Here is an 11,270-nt window from a genome sequence, read left to right on the forward strand (position 1 = left end):
GTCCAGCCCATGACATTGTCTTTGCTGGAAATGTGAAAACAATCAGCGTACCTGCAGTAAGCACTGGACAGGTCAGTATGCACGGTGCAGCATCGCATACAGTAAATACCCATTTCTTGTTTTTGGTAAGGTTTAATGGTCAATAGTGCAATACTACAAAAAGAATCCCAAATAAAATGTTCAAGAGCAAACAGACAAGATTAACATGTATATATGAATGAACGAACACACACACACAGTCTAAAGTTTACAGCACAGAGCATACAAATGGGAATTTGACTTCTCACTTCATTGCTCATCGGTACGGTTTATGTGTAAATAGTTTACAGCAGTCTTTGCAGGGACTGACTGGAAAGGGTAAAATAATTTACTACAGTTTTAAAGCATGATTATATTCAGGCTGCTCAAATGTGTTTGTAGGATTTATATTGAGTGGTGGAGGGAGAGTACAGCACAAAGGCACAAAGTGGAGTTGCAGAGGCAGAGCAGGTTGATTAACACACATGCACTATTTTAACCATACAGTCACTAAGCAGCTTTACCTCAGCTTAAAGCATTAACAGTTCAGTTGATGCCAATAATATAGTTAAAGTAGAAAAACATAAAAAAATATTATAAAGACAACAGCAACTTAGTTTGCTTTAAAGTTCAGTACTTCCCCCTGAGATTACGAGGGGTGACGACCGGACTAGGAAGTGGAGATGGCTGACGGGACCGCAAAATCCTTGAGGAGGGGGTCAGATTTGCATCCTCGGCAGCACGGGTGTTGTATTTACGTGTTGGGGTGCGAGATGGGAACAGAGACTGGAAAAACTGTCGTTTTTGCGGCGGACGGTTTTCGGGGTCGCTCGGTGCGCCGGCGCCACAGCCTCTCCTTTTGCAGGAGCCCGGCATGCTGGGGGCAGCAAAGCCAGACGGGGGCAGCTGGGGAGGGAGGGACTGTGTTTGGGCCAGGGTCTGCGCTTTCCGCCTCAAGTCGGCTTTGACCAGCATCAGGTCGTTCTGGAGCTCCATAAGGATCTGGCCCTGAGAAGAAGAAGTCAGTTGACAGGGGGTGAGGTTAGACAGGAGCAGAGAGGGAAGGGAGGGCTGTTTAGTTTCAGAAGGTGAGGCAAAAAGCAACAGCTAAACATGCTCTAGCTCATTGACAGCTTTGTGCAGATGTTAGAAACCTTGTTTTAGTTTAAAATCTGCCGGTGCAAGTGAGTTAGGAGAAGAAAACGACAGTTTAAAATGAGAACTGCTCATAATATAATGCAGGTTTTTTTTTTTGTTTTTTTTTTTAAAGAGTTCATGCATTTTATCCTCACAAGCTGCTTCTAACTAGGAGGAAAAAGCGCTTTTAAACTCTGCACTGATGGAAATTTAACATGCAGTTTGCAAAATGTGTTCAATACTTTCTCAGCTGTTGCAGAACACAGAGGGCTGAGCACCCTGTTAAATAATTTAAAGAAAATCTTAGTTTACAAGTAAAACTGAATGTGCAAATTGCACACTGCACATTGCTTGACTCTACCTGTTTGGCTAAAGTCTCATCTGCAGCTGTTAAAGCGTGGCGCAGCCTCTCCCCTCCTGTGTTGCGACAGCAGGCTCTTTCACCAGACTGCAGGTCCACCCCCAGCCTCTGCAGATTGAGGCGCAGCTGACGCAGGTTCTGTTGTAAAAAACAAGAAATATATACACACATACAAATTTTAATCTTTCAAACAGTCCAGAGACTCACATGCAGCAGTGAGTTTGTGTAGAGCATGTACTGACCCGCTGACCCTCCTCCAGCTTGCGGTCAGCAGCAGAGGTGAGATTGCCAGCACTACCTGGCACTTCTAGCTGCATCTTAAGCTTTGTCACCTCTGCACAGACAAACAGAACAAATCAGTCAGCCATCATGAACAATATCCTTGTGCATATAATCAGAAATCTTCCAGTCAGACTGTACCTTGAGTCTTGGTGCACAGCTCAGTGCGGCACTGGTCGAGTTCAGTGCGCAGTCTGCCGAGCTCATTCTGCGTACTGACGCGCTGAGAGCGGCGAGGGCCCTCAGAGTCTCCAGGTGGCGCCGTCATGGGGGCTGCTTCATTTGCCTTCTTTTTTTCCTCAAGAGCAGCAGACAGAGCTTCAATCTCCTGATCACGTTCCTGGGAGAACAGAAATAAATTTGGTAGAGATTCAGCGAGAGCATCGCAAACAGTTGCGAATGCTTAATTTGCAGAGAATGCAAAGCATTACAAACTTTCAAGTCATTAACTGACCTTTAGCTCCTGGGTGTAGAATTTCTTCAGGTGTTTCTGCAGGCTATTTATCTTGTCTTCATACCTCTCTTCAATGAGCGCCCTCTCAGCATCCAGTGTCTCACTACAGGGTGAGAAGATATAAAATGTTGCTATATGTAGTCATTACAAAAACAGTTAAACAACACATTTCTCCCAAATCCCTGCCAAGAAAACACTATTAGATGTGCCTACTGCTCCTTACCACTAAAAAGTATTACAAAAAAAAGCCTTTAAATTGGCATTTCAGATTCAAACAAGCACCCACACACACCTGAAACCATCTTGCATTCTAGAGATGACCTCCATCATCTCAGAGACCACCTGCTCTCTCACATTTGCTTCTAGGACTTCTTTCTCTTCCCGCTGGCGCTGCACCTCTCTCTTCAGAACATCAATGGCCTGCAGCAAAGCCTTAATGTAGAACAGTCGGCTGTTAGAACAATAGATTTTTGACAGTTTTTGACACATTTAAGATGTTACGGTTACTTGGTTTAAGTAGTGTTTCAAAATAAAAGGTTGATTTATTTTGTCAGTGAAATAAAAGTGCTTAATATTTAGGTGTTACATAAAAAGCAGAGGATGTTACCTTAGTATCTAACATGGTGATATCTCCATCGTCGACATCACTCTCATCCTCTTCCTCCTCCATCACCGTGCTGTCATTACCATTTCCTGTTGGATCACGAAGTAAAGACAGGATGTAGGCCACTCTGGTCTTCGTGGACGGGCCGTGGACGAGCTTAAAGAAGAGAAACGGCACATTTGATTGATCTCACACAGGACGCAAAACTAAACCAGCCACTCAGGTACTCGTGTACAAATGAGTTTCTTACTTGGGTAGCAATAGCAGAGAATTTGAGGGCCTGGAGGGTCTCGTCATAGATGGATGCACATGGATTGATGTTGACCACCATGGTGGAGGTTCCTCGCCCACAGAAGAAACCCTGCAGGACACGGGTCAGCTTACTGTCCCTGAAAGGCACCACTTGAGGAGGCCGTAACCTGTTGATGCAGTAGGAAAACATTAAAACCCATTTGGTCATTAAATCTTTATATGTACAATAGCAAAAAACAAAAACGCCCTAAAAGCTGTAAAAGTTGATTTAGTGCAGGAAATCCACACGCCATAAATTAGCGGATCAATAATTTAATTACTGCAGAAGCTGACGTGAAGAAAATTTATAGCAATTTAGCATTTTCGATCTTGAGAGCAGAAAAGCAGTAAAAAGCTCCACAAGATGATCTGTTTCAACCATTTCTCTAATTTACTACACCACCTAAACATTTTAAAACGTACTTATTGCTCTGGTTGTGCCTCAGGGCAGCAATGCAGCGCCCCAGTGTTAGGAGGGAGGTGTTAATGTTGTTGGCCTCCTTCATCCTCTCACCATTACGCTGATCTTTACAGCGTTCGGACCCAGCCAAATCACACACAGTCAGCCTAAAAAGGAGACAGACTTACATTATCACCTTTACAAACTCTAATCAATATAAGTTAAAATGACCCAAAACTGAAATCAAGACTGGGTAATTAAAAGCCAACTTACTCGCTGATGTGCATGGCCTGGCCTGAATTTGCTCCAGGGTGGACGTGCAGGACACGGAGGGAAAAGATGCTGTGGCTGTGTAAGTGATACGTTTATGATCAGAGTGTCCACAAGTGTAACTCAAATTAAGGTTTCAATAGGTAAACACGTCATTTAACATGCTCCTACCTGCGACTGGAGTTCTGGTTGAGGTGAGTGCTGGCGAAGCTTTGGTTGCGACGCCCAACTCTCAGAATCCTCCAGGCTTCCTCGGCGCTGCGGATCTGGATCCAGGTCAGGTCTGATACAACAGGAAGAAGCACAATGTGGTGCACGTGAAGGAGCTGCAGCAGTAGTTACACATGCTGTTATGCAGGAAACACATGAATTAAGCTAACGTAGTGTTCAAAGTCGTGACCATCTTTTGCACAGTTCTTTATTCATGCACTCATTCATTGTGGTGTGTTGTTCCACTCCCACAAACACAAAGTCTACAAAGACTGCAGGTAGAGTTGAGGAAAATGAAAGAAGCAATTTACAGTTTTTAAACATCATTTCCTGCCTGATGAAGCGTAACATACATCAGATGAGAGCGGCTGCCTGGTGGGAATGAGCCTCAGGAAGTTCAGGCCAACATACTTTGATCTAGTTTTAACTCCATTCCTGTGAATGAGCCACTGTTACCTTTCACGTAGGGGTTGCCCTGCTTGTCGTCGCTTAGCCGCAATGTGACTCTCTTCCGGGGCTGCTGGGAGGGCGAGGCGTCCAGTAGGTCGTACAGGAACTCGTTGTAGATTTCATAAAAGGACACCCAGATTGAAAACTGCACTCCTTCCTCGAGATCTTCCCCTCCGCTGTGCGACAGGCTGTCCGGCTCCAGACAAACACTGTCCGTGTCTGCAGAGGCAAATTAAAAGTCACATGTTTGTTTTGTTTTTTTAAGGCAGTAATGATTTTAATATAAAGAAAGCAGTGTTTAAACTGGAAATTGGTATGTGCTGCACAAACAACGCTGATGTTGACTTCTTATATTGTAAACAGTGCTGTGTACTCATCAAACACCAACTATTCTACTCCAAATACAGCATGTGGTGCGTTTAGCAGAAAATTGACTCCATTTAGGAATGAAAATCCTCACCTTCCAGCTGAGTGCCAAAGGTAGTGGTAGCAGACAGTCCTCCGATGCCACTATCCCAGCTTGTGGTGGTGCCAGTGCAACGAGAATTCCCATCCTGAAATCCACAAGAGGAAGGAGAATCAGAAGATGCATAATTCATCTGCAGGAAAACATTTAACCAAGTAGCAGTCTGCAAGGAAAAGAACATGCCAAATATACCAAAGTGTAGTCACATACGTTTGGAGCACCACAATGTCCAAATGCATCCTAAAATTCACCTTGTTGCTACAATGTGTTCCAGAGTAATGCTGTAAGGCCTTTAAAAGTCATATTTATGTTTACCTCTTTGAGCAGAGAGTTTCTGCGGATTTCCTCTGCCTTGACCTCATTGGCACTGAGCTGCCTCACATCCTGGTATAAGACAGGCTTCAGGTTCATGCCACCGTACAGACGGCCCTGCAGTTTCCTAAACAGGGACACTAAAGCCCGGGGCAGCAGGCCTGCCTCTCGACCGCTGCCTGCAGGCCAAAGTTTGACAAGCATGGTTTATGTTGTGCGATTACATAACGAACAAACCTCATAATTAACCCTGGGATTTATGTGTCCAAGTAATATCTGCAGAACAGAAAATAACTCACCCTGAATGGTGTACGTCTTTCCAGAATTGGTTACACCATAAGTGTAGAGAAGTCTATTTTCTCCTCGAAGCACATCGTTTATCATCGCCTTCATTGTGCTCTCATAAAACTGTTGCTGCGCTGTCTCAGGACCAAATATCTAAGGGGACATTTAAAGAAAAAAAAAAACAACATCTTCACTGGTCTGTTTCACTCCAGCATTCTCATTTTCTTCAAGTTCTTCTCTGAAAATATTATTACGTGATTACTACAGTTTTTTTCTGAATGGGTTTTCAGTTTTGGAAACAGTATGTTTAAGTAAAGAGGAGCTACACATACGACTCTCCTACCTTCGTGAAACTGAACTTGTGAATACTCGGAGTGATGCCTCGTTCTGCTGCTCTCATGTTCTGAGAGTCATTTGGAGCTTTAAGCAGCAGGGTCTCTTCGTCTTGGATAGCCACACAACCCTAAAAGAAAAACAAAATAGACTCAAGTACAGTTTCAGAGTATTGAAAGCTTTTATCCTAGAAGAAACAAAAATGTTGACCTTAATGTCTTACCTGCTCTTCCCCTCTGGATCTCTCCGTGTCAGTAAGTGGTCGGATGCGCAGGAAAACCTTCACCCTCTCGGTGGCCCCTTCATCGCAGCTTTGAGATTTCACTGCTACTTTCTAAACACACAAGCATCTTTGTAAATGTTTTGATGGTAGAATGGAAAAATATTAACACCACCAAACTGCAATCCCAGGGTTTAGAATTTTACATATTGCATCTCGCTCTACTGCAATACCCATCTGGGCTTTTAATGCCTATTTAAGCCTGCCAGACTGAAGAAAGCAGCTGTGTTTAAGAATCAGAGAGGTATAGCAAGTGAACTGGAAAAGTGTCAGAATGATGTAGTTTAAACAGAATGTTTCCCTGCCTCCCTTTCTTTTTTGGGGGGGCTGTTATTCATCTCCTCTGAAGGAAAAGAGAGGTATGAAATTATGGCTTTGAAAAACAGTTACACCTCTGGCAATATTGATCAATTATATATATATAGACACACACAAAAAACAAAAAAAATCTCATATAGATTTGTTCTGAACATGTTTTGTTATACCTGAGGGACATATGATTTATTTTTTTTTTGGGAACTCTTACCGGCCCTGTAATGGATGGCCTGGTGTCCAGGCCCGGGGAAATAACAGAGATCTCTGGTAGACGTGGTCTGGCCAAACCTCCGTGCTCTGCTGCTGTAGATTCAAACACAGCCATTTCCTCCTCATCAGAGGGGCATCCACACGGAGATGACAAAGACAGCGCCATGCCCGTCTATCTGTTCCAAGGATAACACGTTTTCATTAGTATGTAGTAATTCTATTAAAAGGGGATTACAAAATGTTTCAAACATGGGCTTGACTTAGGGCGTGTGCACAAGTCACTTTGAAAGGATAATATAGGCTTGTGTTGGAAAAAAAACAGCAATATACAACATAAAAGATGAAAAACTAAACACACTCACACAAGTGTCTGTGTTGTTTGTAATAATGATGTAATGATGTTATTCTCTGCTCAAGCATTTCATTGCTATGAATTAGTTAAACATGGGTGTGTCGTCATCAAACAAGCTGACAGGTAAAGGAACACTAGTTTACTGTTTAAAGCCAAATTGAACCTGCTTAAGTAGTCAAACAGGAAATATTTCCCAGGCTTTCACCAGACCAGGCAAGTTTGGCATTAGTGCTGATCAATACAACTGCTCTACAGCAGGTCCTGTCATGCTTAGTCTTTGTAGCTATTACGATGAGCGAGTTTAGAAGTCTCGGTTTTTCAATTTCATTCCCTTTTTTTAATCCAAATGGTATTTCGTGTTACACTGAGCAGCATTTAAAAAGTATCAAATCCACGTTTAGCATTCAAAAAAAAAAAAAAAATCACTCGAGCCATCTTCACCTTTCACTGCTTGTTACAGCAAGAAGACTTTGTGCTTTCAAAAAGTGTCTCAGCACTGAGTGCAACTAAAATAAAAACCTCAGTGCTGAACCTTTACATGTGCAAGTAGCCATGTTTAGCCTCCAGTAAGCACGTAGTAAACGGAGCCTATATTGCAGTGAATTAAACAGAGTCACTTTAATGTTTATACTAGCTAACATACATTTAATAACAATGATTTCTACTACAAGTACCAATATATGCTAACAAAGAGACTTGCTTCCTGGTTTTAAATGGGAAAATCGTGCAGTCACTCAAAACCAAAAACAAGCACACAAAAAACGTAGATATTGCATTTAGCTTAACACACACTTACATAACTCCGTCAAACAGTTATAGTTACAATCTAATATTATTTTTGTAACTATTACGTTATCTTGTTTAACGTCGTATTGCCCACGTTTAAGTAAAACTCACTTTAACTTTCCTGGAATGTCCAAAATGTGCCTGGTTTCCTGTAAGCTCGTTAGCTTAATGTTTACGATAGATCGCCAAAAGCCAACGTTGAGGTAAAACTGTATAAGTTCAACAAACCCTCCTCGTCTCTTAGCACCAGCTGAGCCGCTTTACCCGATTGCTTTTTGGGTTTTTGAACAATGCGCTTCCCCACAGGGAGAGTCGCCGATTGGTTAAAGTGTATCGCCGTCTTCCCTTTGATTGGTTAACAGGGCCTCGCATGGCGCATGGGCTTTGGAATATGACGTCGCGAGAGGGGGTGCGGCCAGGATTTTTGGTCGAGGTGCCATTTTAGTAGGCCAAACAAAGCGAGCGAAAGCACACGAATAATATCCGCTATGGTTCGTACTTGCTGTGTGATGGGTTGTAACGTTAGATCGCACGACCGGCAAGGGAATAAGCTTGAAAATGGGCTGTCTTTTCATTGTTTCCCCACCTGGAAGCAAAACCAGGGAGCTCATGTGTCGGATGTTACCAAAAGAAGGCGTATAGCCTGGATAGCAGCTGTGAGACGAGCTGATATCCAGTTCTCTACCATCCCCAGATATCTGTTGGTGTGTTCCAGACATTTTCATTCGGGTAAGTTCTAAATAAGTTCATATTACTCTGTATAGCCTATTAGTTTTATTTCGCTCTGAAGTCATAGCAAATTAGAACAAATATCTCAATGTGTGATTTTACAGGACTGCGTTCTATTTATAGAGTTGCTAATTACTTAGCATAATTGCAGGCAAACCAGCCTATGAAATGGATGAAACAAATCCTGACTGGGTTCCAACGCTATACATGGGGCACTCCGAAATCCCTGCTTCAAACTTGGACCGTCACAGACGACGAATGCGACGGAAGCAGCAAAGAGCAGCAGTCGGAGGTAAATACAACTCCCACCAACATAAAAAAATGCTCTCACTGTCCGGTAATCAGCTCATAGCTTTTTGATGAGTCATGCACTTTTAAGTGGGCTTCTGGTGAACATTTGCCTTATGCACTCATTGTATCTGACAGGCTTTAGTAATGGAGGAGCAGAGTGTGAAGGTGAGGCCTGCATAGACGTTACATGAAGAGCTGCCAGAGATGGACATGACAGAAGACCGACACCTTAATCACCACGTGATGGAGGCTGTGGCCAAGAGTGGAGGCTGAGGTAGTAGCAACAAATGTAGAAAATGGAGATGGGACAGAGAGAGATGCAGAAGCTAAAAGACAGCCGATGGATTGTGTGTGCTGTGAACAGAGCAGAAACCAGCTGTTGGAGGAGAACAGAACGCGTGAATCACAGTTGAAAAAGACAGCTGAATGAAAAATGTTTTAAAGGATGACACCAAAAAAGTAAAATATTATACTGGAATACCTTGTTTTGCTATTTTACTCTCCTTATTCAACAATGTAAAAGCTTTCCTGCCAGCATCAAAGAAACCGTGGCATTTCCAAATGCTTTTACTCACTCTTCCGCCTTACATTTGATCTTCCTGTCCAGCATCTTTGTGTGCAGAGGTTAAGATCCCCGCATTTACAAAAGGCTTCTGTCAACTTGATGCCAAGGACATTGAAGATACAAGAGCTATTGCCCACCTAATAATTCATGTCGAGCGAGTTGTAGGTAGTTTACGCAACAGGTATAAAATGCTGCATACCTCCATGCCAATCAGATTACTTCTTTAATGTGAGGGTGAAGAGGAGGCCCTTCAGGATAAGATAGTAAAGGTTTGCTGCGTTTTGGTGAACATGTGCCCCATTGTGGTAGTAAAACCAAGGGAAAATGAAACTTGCTCTTAAGTACTATTAAAAGTCTTGTGCTGTGTATATGTAGTTATAATTTTTCAAAAGATACAGTAAATTTACAGAATGTTAGTGAGTGTTATTATGTAAATGCTGTCAATATTTTATGTAAAAAAATTTGTCAGTTGTAAACCATAAACGACATTGATTCTACATTGTAACTGATTTGATGTTCTATAAAGTGGTTTTAATAACAGGCAAAAATTTGTTTGTTTCTTTATTCATCTTTTAAACAGTGGTACTTAGTAAGTACATATTCAGTAAATGAAAATTATTTGCATGGCAATGCACTTCAGGCATCAATCTAGACCCCCTAAATAAAAAGTTATGGGGCATTCAGAACAGAACTATGCTCGGAGAAATATTTTCCCACCAGTTCTGGAAGGCACACTTTTTTTTTTTTTCTTTTTTTTGAAGAACTCTTGTGCTCTCTTCAAACGTGGTTCCCAGAAATCTACATCAGGGAAGATGTGTACCACAGCCATGTCTCTTTGAGTCCATGCAACGAGGTCACAGTGGTTGGAGCTGGTGACAAAGTGTTTGCACCTGTAAGTAGTAGGGGTGCGCCCTCTTTAAGTGAAGTCCATTTGCAGCTGACTCCAGGCAGAAGTCTTTATCCTGTGCATCCAATGCCTGCTTAATGCTGTCCGTTGTGTATTTAAAAGGACACTTAATCTCCAGGCACCACTCCCCACAACAGTCACACATTGTGAGATGCTCCAAGTTCAAGAAAAATTGTGTTCACAATAAAACTGCATAAACAAACCTGCAGTTTGTAGTGATGTGCTGCAATTTTTTGGGTGTAGGCCTTTCATGCATCCTCTTCATGCTCCACTCCCCATCTTGTTTGTGTAACAGACAGTTTTCAGGGTAGCTCACACAATTAACAACACTTTGGGCTGGTGTTTCCAAACTTGTGGCAAATACAGCGTGCATCACCGAAGCTGTGATTCTTCCTGCACACCATCGAAACCAACTTCTTGTGCTGAAGTCTTGTGTGTCCTTCAGTAGCTTCTGCCTGCTCTTCAGTCACTGTTGCAGCATTTAGACACTTTACACAGTGCAGCTGTAGAACTGTAAGGCCAAGGAACTGTGTGCCTTTGTTGTGTAAAAATGCCAGAGACTGGGGTAATGTAGGTGAATATACAGTGTATTTAGTGTGATATTTCTCAGTTCCTGACAAACCCACAGCTTTACTGTGTTCCAGCAGTGTATCCAATAGCAGTGACAACTCCTCCAGAGTAGCAGGTGGAATTTTTCTTTTTTGAGGACGGCTTCTTTTGCCTTTCACTACAGACGGCCTGTTTATGTTTTTATCGAGAGCATTTTTTAAAAACGGTGCCTGCTTAAACAAAGCACACATTTCATTGGTTCCTCTCATATCACGTGCTGTAAGTAAATGTGGCATTTGATCATAGCGTGGAGGCAGCATGGCTGTGTATGGGCATGTTTACAAAGGTTGTCATAGGGAAGGTATGTAAGAAAGAAAAAACTGAAAATAGGGAGACAGGAGTCAAAGTGCAGAGTA

At 42.5% G+C, this 11,270-nt stretch overlaps 2 protein-coding genes across 2 annotated transcripts; one reads left to right on the forward strand and one right to left on the reverse strand.

The window, feature by feature from the left end:
• Window positions 1-9: 9 nt before the first annotated feature.
• Window positions 10-8,048, reverse strand: kif20a (kinesin family member 20A). Its single transcript, XM_085470099.1, has 19 exons — window positions 7,925-8,048; window positions 6,677-6,851; window positions 6,094-6,204; window positions 5,881-6,000; window positions 5,552-5,690; window positions 5,256-5,431; window positions 4,935-5,028; window positions 4,481-4,693; window positions 3,986-4,097; window positions 3,818-3,892; window positions 3,568-3,711; window positions 3,104-3,272; window positions 2,857-3,009; window positions 2,542-2,681; window positions 2,250-2,352; window positions 1,937-2,135; window positions 1,759-1,850; window positions 1,517-1,654; window positions 10-1,026 (listed from the first exon to the last, which is right to left on the reverse strand). Exons 2-19 carry the CDS (start codon window positions 6,839-6,841, stop codon window positions 649-651), a joined length of 2,721 nt encoding a protein of 906 aa, XP_085326225.1. The 5' UTR covers window positions 6,842-6,851; window positions 7,925-8,048; the 3' UTR covers window positions 10-648.
• Window positions 8,049-8,069: 21 nt separating this feature from the next.
• LOC146700065 (uncharacterized) lies at window positions 8,070-9,199 on the forward strand. Its single transcript, XM_085470101.1, has 3 exons — window positions 8,070-8,542; window positions 8,694-8,834; window positions 8,969-9,199. The coding sequence occupies exons 1-3, from the start codon at window positions 8,302-8,304 to the stop codon at window positions 9,022-9,024; spliced, it is 438 nt and encodes a 145-aa protein (XP_085326227.1). The 5' UTR covers window positions 8,070-8,301; the 3' UTR covers window positions 9,025-9,199.
• Window positions 9,200-11,270: the final 2,071 nt, after the last annotated feature.

Source organism: Copadichromis virginalis, linkage group LG10, assembly GCF_057382275.1.
Source record: "Copadichromis virginalis isolate Kocher_CV1m ecotype Utaka linkage group LG10, C_Virginalis_male_GT1.1, whole genome shotgun sequence".
NCBI lineage: Eukaryota > Metazoa > Chordata > Actinopteri > Cichliformes > Cichlidae > Copadichromis > Copadichromis virginalis.